General features: G+C 33.1%; 1 protein-coding gene across 7 annotated transcripts in view; it reads left to right on the top strand.

Moving 5' to 3' along the window:
- LOC127705183 (nucleolar protein dao-5-like) overlaps positions 1 to 18,577 on the top strand; it is a 103,066-nt gene that overhangs the window by 62,762 nt on the left and 21,727 nt on the right. The window contains exons 5-6 of one of the 7 annotated variants that reach the window (XM_052209438.1): positions 11,253 to 11,363; positions 11,759 to 12,903. The exons of 4 other annotated variants lie outside the window; for them this stretch is intronic. In XM_052209438.1, the coding sequence (XP_052065398.1) occupies positions 11,253 to 11,363; positions 11,759 to 12,720 (1,073 nt within the window). In that variant the 3' untranslated portion in view covers positions 12,721 to 12,903. Of the gene's footprint in view, positions 1 to 3,867; positions 3,955 to 4,273; positions 5,214 to 6,261; positions 6,376 to 6,620; positions 8,737 to 11,252; positions 11,364 to 11,758; positions 12,904 to 18,577 lie in introns of those variants that run through there. 2 more of the 7 variants (XM_052209437.1, XM_052209442.1) reach the window with 2 other exon arrangements.

Genomic DNA, 18,577 nt, shown 5'->3' with positions numbered 1-18,577 from the left:
AAGTTCCGAATAGCAGGCGTGTTGTCTTTCCGAATCATTTCTTTTAAAAACTTGACATCTGCTTTGTTGATTGCGTGTTGTTTTATCTTGTTAATTGTTAACTAGATCTCAAAGCAGAAAAAATAACTATTTGTTTAAATCATACCAAAGACTTTGAAATGAACTGTAATGATAATATTATTACAGGAATGCAAGTACGGGTGTATTGGGTTAGCTGCCTGAAGATTATCCTAAGTGAATTGGTTTTTGTGACTTTTTAATCATTTTTTTTACTCACCAACATATTTGTAGACTATTTAGAAGGCATGTGCACGCCGCAAATCCCAAGAGCTAGATAATTTCTTGTAATTATACTGGGATCTGGTCAAGATGTGGCATTATCTTTAGTAATTGTATTGTTAACATTTTAACCTTTTTGTAATAGTAAAATTTCACAATATTTCTAAATTAAGCAATGCCACTTCTTTATGTTCCAGATTCCCCAGTGGGTAAGCAAGTACCGGTGAAGGATCCTTTGTCGCATGAGAGTAAAATAATTAAAACGTCTCATTCGCAGTCTTTGAATATAGAACATGGACAGTTCAAAGATACATTGGCAAGAAAAGAGAGAATGGAAGATCTTGATATAAAAGATACTATGGAAGTTTTATCAAATTTGCAGAGTTTAAATTCAAGAAATGAAAGCGGACCAAATAGGGCTAAGCATTTTGAAAAGTCTCCAGATTTCTACATGTCACTTGAACAGGATAATTTGTTAAACGTTGATCATGAATATTTTGACGAAGATGCAGACCATAGAAAGACTATTCAGAAAGGGTATTATCCTAAACTTGATCCACCATATGATAGTCATGAAATTGTACCAATAGGTACCAACAAGCCATGTGCTTTCTGTGAATTGTTGAAGAGGCGCACGAAAAACGGCTGGTACGTTTACAGTCGTTTTCGATGCAGCGTTTGTATGGTAGCATTGTGTAAGGGAATGCGTGGATGTTTCTATAAGTACCATCAGTGTCTCAAAGATAGAAAACAATTGAATTAACTGTTATAAAATCGTTGCATATAGTTGTATTGAATGAATCTACAAACCTGAGAAAAAAAATGTTAGGCTCTACATTTATTTTATTGGACGATTAATGGACAGATATCAGTAAGAAACAAAATAACTAAATATCTTGGACAAATGTCTCAAATACTCTAAAGAATATAAAACTGTAAAATGCATGAGAACTCTACTAGTTAGAATTTGTTCTTTCAACATCACTATCTATCGTGCAGTGCAATATCTACAGACTGACGTAACATTATACTGACCATTTTCTACCAGTTTTGATGGTTATAGTATTAAGCAATAACATTTGTTATAGCATTTGAAGTGTCTTTCGTGGCTGGTTAATCTTATTATTGTTTTAGGTGGATGGATTTGATGATAGCTTTTCTTTTTCTTCATACCTTTTTCATGGAACATCTTTGTGTATCTGGTTTTCTATCTATTTTTTGCTCAGGTTCTATATTAGTTTCCCTTTTCTAAGTCCTGGTTTCCCATTACTTTCCCGTCTTCATTCTACGGAAATTTCTTTTTTTTAAGTAGCTGATGGATTTTCTGTGTTGAATGCTCAAAACTTAAAATCATAATATAAATATTGATGTAGATTGATATATTCTTTTTAAACACAAAAGTAAATCTATTATTTTTTTTAATATTAATATATCGTTTCATAACATATTTGTACATTCCATAGTAAAAGCATGTACATGTATTGTTTATTAAACTGTTGAAATGTTTTTGTTTTCTTTTATTTATTTATGCAAACATATCGTACAGTTTATGTTTGTATACATTTTTCCAGTGCATTAGCGACTTGTGTGCATCAGGGGAGATACTTTTTAGATTTTATGTAAAGTAACAGCAAGGAATTTATAAACCGTTAGAAGTAAAGTATTTCCCATCTTTAAAAAAAGAACTTCAAACAAAACAAGATTCCTTCGATTAAAATATGCTTTCAAAACAAAGAAAGTCAACAATCTATATCAGATATAATTATACCAATGAACTGTTTAGATGATAGAGGACACAAATGCATCGGGACCTGATTTAATACTTTCTCTTGAAGGTGCTAGGTAACTACGGAAGGAATATTAGTTATCTAGGTGTAATCAGAGGTGTACAGACTTTTACGCCGATGTTGAAAATTTAGCAGCCAAAATTCCGTACACCCCTGATTGCACGAAGATAACGAATTTGTTTCTGATGAAGCGTTCCTTTATTTATCTTTATACCGGGAAATAAAATTGAAAATTCTTATGTAAAACTTCCACTGCACATTTTTTCAACACCGATGTTGTTGCGCATTGTCAAATATTCTCTTTTTTTATTTTTGGGAATGTTGGAAAATTATTTTAAGTAATTTGGAGGAAAAAAATATTTTGGCAAATTTTTTATTTAATTTTGCAAAATTAGAATTTTATTTTTTTGTTTGTTTATTTTTTATTTTTTATTGGAAAAATGTTATCCACGGGTGAACTTGTGGCTGCTGTTATTTACACCCCGGGTAATTAACCAATCGGATTACAAGGTTCATGCTTCATAAGAAATATAATAAATTTATTCTAGACCTGAAATGGTTTTAGGTCCCCACAATAGTAACATTGTAATGTGAATTTCAAACCACATACCTTTACTAAATGGGAGGTTTTCCTATCCATTTCTGATGTAAGATTTTCCTCTTCAAAACGATCCATAAACCAGTATTCTTGCACGTTTTAAAACATGTAGAGTGTACGTTAACGTAAAAACTCGATAAAGACAATCATCTAACACTTGTCTATGATTGGTTATCGTTGGACGCCTTTTTCTAAATGGAAGGCTTGCTGATTTTATTGCATCCTGATGGGTTTAGTTGATCAATTGGACCAGATTTCATCCTATATCTAAGTACATCACTGATGATTGATTCGTAATAAATTTTAAAGGCTGATTTGACTTTAGCTGAAGTTGGCTGCTCTGTTTATTTCCTTTTTTGTCTCATTGATTTTACATTGAGCCATATTAAAGGTTGGCAGTTGTACAACAAGTGATATTGCTTCCACAAGTACCATTTACAGATAGCCAGTTATGCATCTATGAGCATCAATGACTGGTGGGAATTATTTGCCTCAATGTATGTATATACTAGAAAACAAAAGAGAAATCGCATTCATGTGCATTAATTAAGTAGTCATGAAATCAATTTTGACTTTGTAAGCCTTTGACAAATTTAATTTTCATGTAAGAATGCTGTGGTGCGTTGTTTGAAATTTTTGGTTGTTTTTCTTTTTAAAATCTTGTCTCATTTGGGTACGTTGTGGTGCCTCGTTGTTTGAATATGTTGTTTGTTTTAGTCCTATCGTTACTGATGCCATCATGGGGAAACGGAATTATTAACATAATACGATTCGGAAGACGGAAAGGACAACGGAAATCCAGTTCTTGTTCAATCAATCAAAACCAAATCTCTCAGTAATGTGAAATGAGGATTTGAATAACACTGTGCATTTCAGTTATACTGATTGAATTACTCTTAACGTTTGAAAAGCAGCACACGAAAACAGGTCTTATAGATAAGTGTTTACCTGGTTTTAATGCCAAGTAATGTTCTTAGTCGATCTTATTATTTTTTTAGAAAATAATAGCATTGTATTGAAGGAATTGATATATATTTATGAAAGCTTTCATATTTACGTATGACCTGTTTTAATATCTATTGGAAGTTGTCTTAATCCACTTTGATGATTAAATCTATATTTACAAATGTATGCGTATCTTGTTTGAATGATAAACAAATTCTGACTTTTTATAAGTTGTTTACAAGTAATTCGTCTTCACAGGATATGATGGTATTCCAGAGATGTTTTTGCGTCACTCGACAATGCAAGATAGCAGTCAACCCAACAATGTCACAGATCTATTAAAAGGTATGCATGCATCGTTTCCTTTAATGGACACATGATTAATAAGGAGTTATGAATTTATTACATTAATAAAATGTATTTTCTTTTAACCTTTCGCCTCTCTCTCAAGAAAGTATGTAAATGTTATTTTTTTAAATAAGTTCTATTATAACGTAAAGGATTTATTGCCAAAGTAACACTCTAAAATGGTTGTCCTTTATGTTCTATTTGGAAAGTTTCTTTTTCTTGTTCAGTATTTGTAATGTATATCGCTACATTTGGCATGCCAACCTCCACCAACTGCTTTACTTAGAATTTTTTTTTTTTCATTTTCATTTTAAAGACTGGTTGCAGAAAGAGAAGCGTACCGATCATATGAAAACGGATACAGAATTCACTCATAGGCCCAAAGGACCAAAGAAAACGCCCATGCGACGTGAGGATGTTAAACTCTTGATGTCGTCTTCTTTGTTTACCTTGGTGACTCCAATCGGTTTATTAAGGAAAGTTTGGTTTGACTTAACTCTTCATCTTGGTGTATGCGGCCAGGATGCTTTGAGAGATATGCAGGGAGATTCCTTGTTAATAGAAACGGATGAATATGGATTCACATACTGCAGATTGTCACATTATATGGAAAGCAATGGTATTAGAAGCCAAAATGAAATGTCACAATGGGATTGGAATGCCCGGATGTACGAAATCCCTGGAGATCCCAATTGTCCGCTGGCTAGTTTGAATTTGTATTTATCTAAAAGAAATCCATTCCAGAAAGCGTTATTTCAGAGACCTAAATCAGTAACGTCAAAAGAACAAGACATTTGGTATGCTACACCATTGGGTCATTGTGTTCTTGCTCGTCTAATGTCTAGTTTATGTGAGGAGTCTAGAATGGATAGATTGTATACTAATAGTACTATAAGAGTAACTGCTGCTGAGCTTTTAGAGGCACGTAGTATACCAGTTATAACAGTAATGAATGCCGATCCACGTTACAAACAACACATCAACCAAACTTTTACGCAGAAAACGTCACAGGAACTGTTAACAGCAAGCGATACTTTACATAATATTATGTACAATGCGTAAAATCTTGCTCTGACCAGAGGACTTTTATTCTAACACCATACTTAGATACCTTAGATTCCAACGTAACAATTACTGTTGTTGACTATTGCTGACAAATAATTTACACGTAGAATGTAAATTTTAACATTCCAATAATTTTGATTGTATAGTATGTTTGTTTTATTTTTGAATTATTAAAAATGGGTTCACTTCAATATTTCTATAATTTCATGATAAACATATTACGTGTTGATGCCAATATGTCGATGATGTACAAAAGTATCCTAATGCATTTATATTGGACTAGCAATATCAAGTTAATATAAACGTGGAAGTATTATCTACAAACCTCAAACTTCCAAATGTGTGCATTTTGTGTTTGAATGCAGGTCTCTGATTGTCTCTGTTGAATTAGTTCACTACTTTGTTTAATGTATAAACACCTTTCTTTTGTTGAAGGTCGTATATATGAAGATCACAAAATGTCTTTTGTGTTTTATTTTTTTCTATGTGTTGCAACATCATTGACGTTTAAGCCACATCTTTATTTTCTTGATTGATCTTCCAAGTGTGCTTCTATTCTGGAAACCATTGACTATTTGACTATAAAGTTTGCTTCTAAAATAAAATTGCTGGAATATGTTATAATTAATATGAACACATATGACGTTTGCTTTCGTGTAACTGTTGATACTTTATTAGCTTGAGGGGCTCGGTGGCCGAGTGGTCTAAGTGGTGAATTTTTATTGTACATATTTGAAATTATCAAGAGAAAAGTATTTCATCTATTGTATCACAAGCCTGTCGACGCAAGGGTTTTGAGTTCGAACCCTGCAAGTGGCAGGTGCGTTCGACTCCAATCGTAATTAACTAGCATTGCAAGTTTTCCTGTTGAAGGTCGGTGGTTTTCTCTTGGCACTCCGTCTTCTTCAACCAATAAAAAATGGAAACCAAATAGTGCTTAGAGTGGCGTCAAACACCAAATATCAATCAAACAACATACTTGCCTTTTTTTGAGATGCTTGCGTAACTGAGGGTTAGGGTTTAAAACAGTTGACATTGATGTAGGTTTTTGTCAGAATCCTGCTAGAATATAGCATTAAACAAAATAAATATATAAAAGTAGCTTGTACAATAGTACCATTCTTTTTAAAATAAAAATGCATGTAAAGTACTGTTACTTAACACTGTATGTGATGTATGATTTAAACTGAAATATACTTTAAATATATCACTGAAACGTAACCTGGTAACAATTGACAGGGTCAGAAGTTCATGTAACCGAGACCGGAAGCCAAAGAGCTATACAGATAGACGACGATGACAGTGACTCTTCAGACTCGGCACAGATCAACTGGGGAGTGAAGTTATTTAGAGGTATGACATTATTTATATTCTTTGAATAAAACCTGTTTTAATCGCAAAAACACTATTTCATGTCAGTAACTTTAGTTTACAATTTGAATTAGACTTAAACAGCATTTTGAGATATGTTATCTGGATATTCTTGGAAATATTTTGTCAAATATTTTTTGTATTTTTTTTCTCAATGTGAACCATTTATGTTTGTTGTTTTTTTTTCTTTTAACCTCCGCGTCACACAGTTTGTTCAATCTTTGCAGGTTGGCTCGTTAGTGTTAATCTACCCGTTGAATTTGAAATTTATACTGTGAGTGACTTGAATGATGTCTTGTGCCAGTTTTATCTAGAAGCGAAGTCAAAAAGAGGTGATCCGTATCAGCTGTGTACACTTATTGATGTGAAAAACGCCCTTAAACGGTATCTGTCAGGTATTTCACAACAGTGGTGCGATTCTTGGAAGGACGTTCGAAGTTTTGAATCATCAAATCGTATACTTGACAGTATCAGGGAAGCCATTAAAGATTCCATACCAAGAAACAAGGCGCCATCAAAACTACCAATGACTCAAGAAGATCGAAATATGTTTATCAAGTCAGGATTACTTTGCACTTCGAATCCTCTCGGATTATTCCGTAAAGTATGGTTTGATCTTTCTCTTCACTTAGGATGTGGTGGCCAAGCAGCTATGAGAAGTCTGACGGCAGATATGTTTGTTACGGAAATTGACGAACAAAATCGTCGATATTATAGGCTAAATAAATGTTCCAATGTAGAAAGTGCTAGGTCAAAAATGGAAATGCAATATTGGGATTGGGAGGGGAGAATGTACGAAATTCCAGGAGATCCTAACTGTCCTGTTTCTGCTATGGACTTGTACTTATCAAAGCGGAACCCGCATAAAAATGCGTTCTTTCAGAGACCAAAAACACATATAAATGACAGTACTGATATATGGTATGAGTCTCAAGTAGGCCACGGTGTCTTAGCATCCATTATGTCTAGAATGTCGGAAGATGCGGGTCTTAGCCGCTTGTATACAAACACAAGTGTTCGCGTTACAGCAGCAGAAGTTTTAGAAAAAAACTGTATGAATGTGGACGCTATTATGGGAATTAATCCTAAGAACAAAACTGCTAAAAGTGTCCAACAAGCAATGGCGAGAACTCATACCTCTGATGAACTGTTTTTCAATAGCAAAACGCTGCATGAAATATTGTACGGCTTTTCTTAGATTTTTTACATTTTGGTGTTGTGTGCTGTGCATATTAGTATAATAACGCAATGATGGAAAAGAAATGTATGATTCCTGTTCCATGTATACTGAATATTCATTGTGCTTTCGTGATTTTTTTAAAGACCGTGACATTTTCTTAGTATGACAATGTGTATACTCTCTATTACTATGTTCAAGTAATAAGAACAATTCTGTGTACAGTTTATTTGATATTTTAACAGTTATTTTCAACATTCTAATTTAAATTCAATTTTTTTGTAAAGTTCATGTTTATTATGTAGTAAACGAACATAAATCGCTGATTAATTTGGATCGAATGGCATAACTATAAGGTTTAGAACGAATTTAAAATATTTATATTTATATCTCAGTTGCTTTTTATTTTTTAATTCATCTAATTGAAATTTTAATTTGATACCGAATCGTCTATTAAAATTTGGCCAATGTGCTGATTAGTCGATTAATTTTTAATGTCTGCTTTTATAAGATGGACAGAATAATCATTGATTTAGGTCTTAGCCTAATTAGTCAATTGTTATAATCCACTGGGTTCTACGGTGGCTCGTAACTAGGAGAAATCGATCACGGGTTGTGACTAAATTATTCGGGTTTTTTATTTAGTTTTTGCAAAACAAAGCAGGTTAGGTTTCAGTTTTTTATGCTGTCTTTTTGTCTTTTATTGGCGTTTTTGCTGTTTGATCTTCAACAAAAAGTAAAATTTAAGAAGTTTATGTTTATTTGTCTTGTTTTCCATTCGGTTGAAAGGAATAACGTATTTTCCTTGTACTTTGTGTTATTATTTTTTAATTTTATTTAGTGAGAAATATTTCTAAATTAAAGTATAGTTATATGTTTTTGAATTTTTATAAAGTTTTAAATTTTTTTTTACCAATTCTTTGAAGTTTTACGGTCTATTACTGTCTCGTGATGGCATCAACCATAAGTCTAAAACCCGAGCATAATATAGTGGGATATCGTTTCTTGCTAAAACCATTGATATTCATGTTGTAGTAGTAGTAAATAAAAGCATGTAGGTTTTGTGTATATAGTTGGCTTTTGTTGTGTTGTACTTAAAGTGCGTTCTAAGACAACAAAAAACTGTTCATTTGCTTTCAAAATAATAAACAACCATTTACCATCTATTACTTAGTTTGGTTTATTTGTTGGAGCAGTTATGACATCACAAATACTTTCATATTGAAACTTCTGTACACACAATACGTGTTCAATGATAGTTTGAATAGACATAGATCATTTAAACTTTAAAAAGTCAAACAAACCTAAAAAGCACCAAGACAAATCCGTCAGAATACCTCTTAAAATATGAATTATTAGTAGAAATTTCAATACCAAAAGCATGTTGATAACATCATGATAAAATTAGTAAAGTAAACATATTATGATTCAGAGCAAACGTGTCAGTTATGCAGTGCACAGTATACAAATATATGGTATTACATTGTAATAAGAATGTTGGTATGCTTTATTGAGTAATCGGACTTGACTTTAGAAATCATTTTTTAGTTTAGTAAAAAGTTTTTTATTATCTATATGAATGGGAAATTACACATTTCAGTTTACACCTACATGCATTCCTTAAAGAGCACAAGTTATAATATTCTTGAGACGCAAATTTGAAAGTTGTTGTCGTCGACCATAAACACTACCATAATTATTGTATAAAGTTCAAGATGTACTGTCTATTGAGCAATAGCTTTCAAATTCTCTCTGGTCATAGACGTGTTTCATAAATACGTGAAATATGTGTCACAAAAAAATTGAAACATATTAATTTATTTTTCATATAATGATGCTTTTCTGCCCCTCAACAATTGACTGAAATGAGTTTAGATTTAAAATAAAAGAGTACTTAGTATTACATCTAAGAACATCTGACTTTCTTTTGTCTATCCATTTGCAATGGGAAACCTGACTATTTCTGCATTTAATAACGTTTGAGTGTCGCAACCCTATTCCTGTTCTGTTTTGTTTGAAGTTGTTTCGATAATATCATAGAGCAGGTTAGGATAATTTAGCTTCTTAATATACTTTTTCTGCATTGGTTAACATTTTATAAAGTGGCAACGATTGTACTACAGTTGAAATAATAATTATCAATTTGCACTCGTGTGAACTAAAATATATCTACAAATGTATTTAATATATTGTAAGGAAATCACATTGAAGCGCTTCGGACGCATAAAACTTATCAAGTGTTATTTTATTGGGGTTTTTTTTTTCTTCCTTTTTTCTTCTTTTCATAAATGTAATTGTCATGCTTTTTGTCGGGTTTCATTTGTGAAATAGCATATTCCCACTCCTTTCACTTTTAAAATTTTGTTTTTGTCAGAAGATGCCCAGTTTTATCATCATGAACCATGTTAAAGTCTAGACATTCAGTTTTAGAAAGAAAGAAAAAGTGATTATGATGAATTGGTGTTTAACTACCAGTGGCAAATATTACATGCATATCAGGACGAGACATGTTAATGTGATATGGACATTAACCCTGCTTTGTACTATACGCTGAGTCGTATTTTTTATGCGCTAGTTCACAAGATAACAGTCTACAGGAAGACCTGTCACCCAACCCGGACACATTATTCTGTCTAAGAGCTGACAAGTATTTGCTTTTACCTCAATATCCGCGTTCTTATCAGAAAAGCAGCATATACCAATTCCAAGTCTTTATGACCCTGTCGAGGATGGAATCCACAGCCTCCAGCACAAGAGGCTAGCACTGTGGTGAAAAAAAAACAAATATTAAGATAAAACATGAACTCTTAACAAGGTTTACTTTGTTATACTGCAATATGTAGATATTTAGAGAAAAAGGATACTAAAAATAACAAACACAAGCCATAAATGAAAGAAATACAACAGTGGCTGAAACTTTATTTTTTGACTAGAAATGATGTAGTTCTGTAATAACATATACAAAACTGATACCATTGTAAGAATGTTCTTTATTCCAGTGGCCGAGTGGTCTAAGTAGTCGAACTACTGTATCACTAGCCAGTCAACACTGAGGTTGTGAGTTCGAATCCCGCACGGAGCAGGTGCACTCGACTCCAATCTTAATTGACTAGGATTGTCAGTTTTCCTACCGAAGGTTGGTGGTTCTCTCCGGGCACTCCGGCTTCCTCCACCAATAAAAACTGACTGCCATGCACGAAATAGCACAATAGTGTTGAAAGTGGCGTTAAACACCAACCAATCAATCAATCAATCTTTATTCCACATGGGTCGTTGTATCTGGTTTTCCCTAACGTACTGATTAGCTTCATCTTTCTTCTTCATCTTTGCATGGAGTTAGATTCTACTGAAACTCTTGTTGAAAAAACACAGCTGAGCATACAATTGAATTGAAGAGATAACATATAGTATATAGTGAAAACGTAATTGTCATACAGTTCATAAATATTTTGTTATCACAGTTTTCGGCACGCCATAAACTTCATGCTTTTAAAAAGACGGTGTCCAATTTAGAAAATAATATACATTTAAGAAAAAATATGTCCACAATTGATTTACAGACTAATGTATAAATGGAGAGATTATATTAGAACTTAAATACTAGATTAAAATATTGCATGCATTTAGATAGTAGTAGTAATCTTGTTAACGCAAATACTTATTCCCGAATACACTTTGACAGGAAAAACAACCGCCGAAAAAGATGGCGACGATGAAAGTAGTTCTTCCACACAGCGAGAATATCTAGCTGGAACCAGAATGAGGACAAAAAGGGACATTAAGATATTTAAAGGTGACTTCCAGTTTTAACCTTGTATGCATGCTATGTCCTAGAAATGGATTAACAATCGCTGTTCTGTTAACTCAAATGTAGCATGGTCGAGGCAGCTTTCACATTAAACTTAGCAAAAGGGGCGTAAGAATATAATCGCTTATTTGCATGATTTTCTTTTAAATATAACAAAAAATGGACAATATGTTAGTTCCTTTTATTTTGTGTGGTCTGTTTTATTTCTTTTTAATTATTCATTTACTCTTCAACTGAATAAAGGTAATACAAATAAAGCATTTTTTTTTTTATTTTGAAATTTTGAAATTTTTTATTTTAAAAAAAGTAGGATGATAATTGAATATTTTTGTGGCATCATGGTTCAGTTAGGTGATGACGTCCCTATTTTTATATTGTAGAATGGCTTATATGGAATAATTTGGATCCCGATTTTGAGACATTGCCTGGTTCTAAATTGAATAAATTCTTAGAAAGGTTCTATAAGGAAGTCCGATCAAAAGACGGAAAACCCTACACAAGATCAACTATCGTGGGCATAAGAGCAAGTATAAATCGTTACATGAATTCTCTCCCAGAGTCCTGTCGCTTATCTATCCTAAAACATGAAGCATTTAGTTCAAGCAATGCTCTGCTCGAACGTATGAACTTAGAAGACAAAAACAGACCAAAAACTACAATCAAAAGAATCATTTCAGCAAATGATCTGACGACATTGATGAGGTCAAGTGTCATAGAAGCGAATGTTCCTTCGTCTTTAGTGAGGAAGGTGTGGATTGACCTTTGTCTACATTTTGGCATGAAGGGGAAAGAAGCAATCCGTACTCTTACCAAGGAATCGTTTCTCTTTGAAACGGATGAGAATGGACATCAATACTACAGATTAAATTATGATCTTGAAATGCCAAAAATAGAAAGTTTCTCAGAGATGCATGATTGGCATTGGTTTGCAAGAATGTATTCGATTGAAGATAGTCAATATTGTCCAGTTAAAAGTATGAATGCTTACATATCAAAACTGAGCGCAGATATACCCGAATTTTTCCAGCGCCCTGTTGACAAAAAATCAATGACGGACGAAATTTGGTTTTACGGTGCCATGGGCCATAATTCCATATTGAAAATGATGTCGGAGATATCGACAGAAGCCAGTTTGACACGAATTTACACCAATATTTGCCTGAAAGCAACAATAAGTGATCTTTTAGAGAAGCAGGGATTAAATGTAGAAACTATTATGAATATGCAATCAAAAGGAAAGTATAATGTTTACCCGATCCAGTCGTCCGAGGAACTCATGCAAAACAGTTTAAATATGCATTACATGCTATACAGAGCTGTGTACGATCAGGCACCAGGCTAATAAAAAACTTGATTTTGCAACATCGCGAATTTGTTTATGTTTGATACCTATTTTATATTCTTTACCAAGGATTTTGTAAATAAACTCCAAAGTTTCAGATTTGATTTACTTGTATTTTTCGTCGATCGGATTTTTATATTGAGACTTATGTCATGGTGGATACAAGGCAATAATTGTATTATATTTACATGACCTATATTGTAATAAACATCTTTCGTTTCATTACTGTATACCGTAATTGCTAGCATCGCTAAATATACTCGATAAAGTTTGCTAGCCGTAACCGATTTATGTATAGCAAAACTTTCAGTAGCTGTCACTGCCGAAAGTACATTTATATTGAGTTTATGGAGAATAACAACATTCAAAAAGAGATTAGAAAGTTGTTAGAACCAAATGTATTAATCAACATCCGAAAGACAATCCATAGCTTTTTTCCGTACAATTTTGGTTTAAAAATGTCATTTCTATTTAATTAGCATTACTAGTTTTGATTAATCTCTTAGAAAACATATATGATTATATAAAGCTGTCGAAATTTCGAAGTACATTTATGAAACCGTACTACTGTGACTTTTTTTAAAGACTGTAGAACTTAAGTAAGTACTATTGTTAGCTAGGTATAGGGGAAATTGGTCCTACCGTATGTCTTCTCTGAAAACGCGATAATTTTGATAAATCAAACTTTTTACTGAATTTTTGAAATGATGTTTCTTTAAAATAGTATACTGATATCCAACGATTAGGCGCTAAAACAACCTTTTTGCTTAACTATTTACAAAACACATTAAATTTCTCTGTAATTGCAGAGCCTGATTGACTGAATCTCGATGATTCGAAAAAATCCTATTATCTTTATGCAGTATTGTAAAGGAAACTGCTAAAATCTGACCGAGAATGAAACCATTAGGACAAATAGAAATTAAGACAAAAAAGATTGTAATGACGAGATTGTTGAGATTGGTTTATACTGGCATTAGCAGGAATTGTCTTGAAATGGCTCCTTTTAAAATTTGTATCCACTGACCTTGCTCAAAATCAAAGATGGCCACCCTGGCAGGCCCAATTTTACATAGGACGTTTTATAAAAATATATTATACTGTAGTGAAATATCCTGGTTATTCCTGCAATTTGATCGGTTATCTAAACAGTGGATCTGGGCCCATATCCCCTGTGAAGGAAAACAAAGATAAAAATAGTTATAAGTGTTGAAATCAGGACACTCCAATATGATAGAATTGTTATTCGGGCTTCACAGGGGATATGGGCTCAAGAATTGGTTAAAAAATTTGTTAAAGAATGCAGCAATATTTGCAATTAAATACACGTTGCTTTAATATTATCCGTTTTGTGTTTTGAGGCTAATGGCGCAATTTTCAGGTGATACGTATACATGTTTCTTTTTTTGGCTACAAATATTCCAAAAGATTGTTTTGCTCTTCTGATACTAGAGATACATGTAGATGTGTTGTTATTGTCGGGTTGAATTTATCGTCATATGCTTGTAATCTTGATTCTCCTTTCTTCTCTGTTAGATCTACATCATGGTTTTTGCTTCGAATAAAATCTAATGAAATATTGAGTTGTTATTTTGGTAAAATGCTTGTTTGGGTATGATAGTGAGCTACAATTTGTACACAATTGTCTATGAACGGGTTCTTAAATGAGCAAATTGGTTTAATCGAGGAACTGTGTTTTCACAAAAAAAAAAAACTTTTTAATTCAGAAGCTAGAGACTTGTGAAATATATTGACAAACGAGTAACAATTGGAGAACATTTAATATGAATTTTGTAGATAGAAAGTAAAGTTTGCATATACTGGGTTTGAAAATTTCTAACAAAAGAAATAAGCCTAGAAAACATAGGTCAAACCATATATTTATCTAGCCGCATGTGCATTTGAATTTTTCATACATACGGAGGGGGTAATTCTGCAGTTTTGTTCTATTTTTAAGATGAGGCAAAAGAAAGCGAGAATGAGACAGCCAACATTGAGCACCCAGTAGAAATACCGGTTCCAAGAAACGTTGGAATACATAAGGAATTCTTGAGACTTAAAGGAATTACTGAAAATACCAACAACGAAGGATCAACTGAATCGCTCTTTTCTTCGGCATATTATGCCAATCGTTCAACCGAACATACTAGAGAACCACTCATTACCACTATTTCGGAACAGATAGCTATTATCGATCATCAGAACCGAGATATTATGGAAAACCAATTAAAACTACAGGATGTTGTTGATAATATATCAGAAATTGTTGCTGCAGTACAACACGATGTAAGCAATGTATTACGTTTGTCTGTTGATACCGCGTCCGATGAAGGACCAACTTCATTTTATATACCAACAACAGATCCAAAGGTCATCCTTTCAAAGGAAAATCCTAAATCAATGCTGATTGGTGGATCAGAGTTTGAAATGGATTATGATCAGTACTATGCAATTTTCAGCAAATGTTTCAAATCACCTCCGACACTTGCTGTAAAGCTAATGGGTATTCTTTTTACAGAGAAAGAATTGCTACATAAAAATGTCACTGGCAAAACTACAGGAAGAGAACAAACAAAAGGAAAACTAGATCCAAATAAATTGACGGCAATCGTATCTCAAATTAACTTACAATTTCCAAATTTCATGATGAAGAAGGCAAATGCAGAAAAAGTTTGGATAGCTATCAATGGGAAGTGTAGAAAGACCACTGACAAATTTGAAAAACTTGACAAGAATTCAAGTTAAGACAAACAATTTTAAAGCAGTTTAATGGTGCTACGTGGGAAGTGTAGAAAGACCACTGACAAATTTGAAAAAACTTGACAAGAATTAAAATTAAGACAAACAATTTTAAAGCAGTTTAATGGTGCTACGAAAATGTGTGCAACTCTTTTATTTGTTTAAGGATATTTCAATATCTTGAAAGAATGCACAAAATATATCTAAAACTACAAGAGTACATACTGAGTTAATAAAGTGAAACCTATCGAATTGCAGCATTCTGTGCATATTTCTAGGTTAAAGGAAGTATCTAGTAAATGTATCTGCTACCTTTCCCCGATGGCAAACCGCGGCCCTTTGATGTTTGACCCATGGTCGGTGGGACGTCTCGTCCACTGCTACCTTTCCTCAAAGGCAAGCCGAGATATGAATATTTTTTACACTGAGACAGTAACCCAACGACACACAAAAACAAGAGTTCAACATACGGTCCGCATCAATGGAGTCTTGTCTATATATGTAAGGTCTAAATTGCCCCCACGAGTCTATATAGTTTTAGATAAAACAATTATTTACTTTCATCGGAATAGCTCAGAGTCAAAAATTTACAAATAGACGGAAATGTTCATAATCCAATTGAATGCATTGGTTTATATCATAATATGGTTTTCCTTTCAGGAATTTGGTGTTGACAACAGATCTTTGGTAATCTGTGATAAACAAATTTGTTCAGTATGAATAAAAGGAAATTTGGGTATTCGTCAAAGTGAATTCAATATGAATAAAAGGAAATCTTTTTTGGTAAACATACGCAATGTTGACCTTATACGTATTTCACTATTCTTTTTAAAAGTTCATTTTGGCCTTAAGCTCTTAACGATTCTACGTATCTATACACCCCTTTGTTTTAAGTGTTTAGATTTGAGCTTTCCCGATGAATGTAAATACAGAAAAGCGCTTCGGAAGCACGGAATTTATAAAGTGTTTTTTTCATTTACTAACACTGGGTCGATATTGCTGCTTGTGGAATGTTAGTCCTCGAGGTTGTCACCCGCTTAGTAGTCATTGCATCTGTACAGACACATATTTTTTCTAGAATATTTAGGAAAAAAGAAATGAGAGCAAAAATGCAGAAAGGGTCAGGGCCGACGACAAGATATTTCCACCGAAAAAGTGCAGAAAAATCCGTCAATCCGATTTATTCTATTGGTAGCTCTTGGCTTTTGTTTCGAAAACCAAAGGGTGTAAATGACATTACTAAAGTAACCATCATACCATAATCTCCCATCATACCATAATCTCCCATCATACCATAATCTCCCATCATACCATAATCTCCCCTCTTAATTTCAGAATTTTCTATTTAAAAAAAAAAGCAAAGATGATGACCATGAACATATCTGTATATTTGAAATTGTCAGTTAAATTCGATGTCGTCGTTTTTGAGTTATTGCCCCTTGAATATAATTTTTTACCGATTTGTCGCAGATAGTGTCTGTTATCTGGAAAACTAAAGTAGCTAAGTGTAAAATGGATGAGCATGACAAAATCTCACAACCTTTTTAGGGGTTAGTGTCCCTGAAATGTCGAGTAACAGTGAAGTCAAATGAAAATAAATCGTGTTGTAATGTTCAATAGAAGTTATATTAGTACGTAATGAGTGTTGTTAATGTATTCTAGAATAAAGGATAGGTCCATTATGGTCTCGTAAAGAGGGACGGGGCACAAAGAAAAGATGTACGTCAGATTTGTTCTGATGTTCGAAGTTCTTCCAAAGAACCAAAGAAATAATAATAATAAAAAGTTAAAAACAATATGTGCTTAGAAGCAGCTCACAAGCAGACGCACTTTTTTACGTGGTGATCGATGGAAGCTCAGGTCGATGGCATTGCTGATGAACTACCGATAGTACTATTAGCATCGTAGCTACTGCATTTGTACTGGTATGATTTTACTTTGGTATTGATACTTCAGACATTTTCTGAGTTTACTTAAAGGTGTGCAATTTTGAAAAATCCCAATATAGAAATGTCCCTTACTTGGTTTTGGCTTCCTTTTTATGAGGAAAAGTTGTTATTTCTCTTAAACTTTTGAAGCTTTCGGCTTTCCTATATTTTGAGCACCAATTAAAGAGGATTTTTTTCGAAATGAGTTTATTTTTCATTCAAATAGATAAAACATTAGGCAGCAAATATCACCGATTGGGAATAAAATACTCATTAGAATATAAAGGAAAATAAGTTTAACAGCAGAATAAAGCATCGATTGAACCACAACAGTTACTTCTAAGTAATTCTGATATCATGCAGTAAAAGGCTTTATTTAAAGAAATGATGAATTCCATCTTATACCACAGAACAGATCCGAACCATTTTAGCGAAATCTCTATTGATACGATAGTTTACCATAATTTACAATTACTCAAAAAGTTCTCCCATCTTCAGGCTATTTTATATGATTACTGTTAATTCATCTCTTGTACCATGAAACACTTCTATGTTTTCAAAAGATTCACCAGCTTTTTGATATTTCGGACTACCATTGGTCGGTGGTTCTCTCCGGGCACTCCGGCTTCCTCCACCAATAAAAACTGACCGCCACGAAATAGCACAATAATGCTGAAAGTGACTTTAAACGCAAAAAAATCAAGCAATCATTTCCTGTATCAAGAAACACTTCTTTGTTTTTAAAAGATTCACCAGCTTTCGGTATTTCAGACTGCCATTTTGTATCTTACATTTACTTTTCAGCAGTCCTTTCACTTTGCAAAAATTATGTTTATTTATTTGATTTCCAGTTTGAAAATGTCAGGGTTAATTTTTAAAGTGAAATTCATCGAGCCATATTGATATCAGGTTTTTGTTGATATGAAACTTGTATTACAATGTTGGTGCGTGTCTGACGTTGAAGAGCGGGTGTGGAATTGTTGCGTTGTTAATAATTACATTAAATTGTTGTTGTTCGTTTCGATGCTTTTTTATATCAAAATAATAATGATGATGAAACATAATAATAACACCTTGACAGTTTTAAAACCAATATAATGTCACGAAAAGACGGGAAAATGTGCAACCAAACGAATGCTGACGAAAAGACAACATTTGATGTTAATTTAATAGTTAATAATTAATTTCGT

Source organism: Mytilus californianus, unplaced genomic scaffold (assembly GCF_021869535.1).
Source record: "Mytilus californianus isolate M0D057914Y unplaced genomic scaffold, xbMytCali1.0.p SCAF_6, whole genome shotgun sequence".
Lineage (NCBI taxonomy): Eukaryota > Metazoa > Mollusca > Bivalvia > Mytilida > Mytilidae > Mytilus > Mytilus californianus.
The sequence above is the reverse complement of the archived record's forward strand: the minus strand, read 5'-3'. Positions and strand labels throughout refer to the sequence as shown.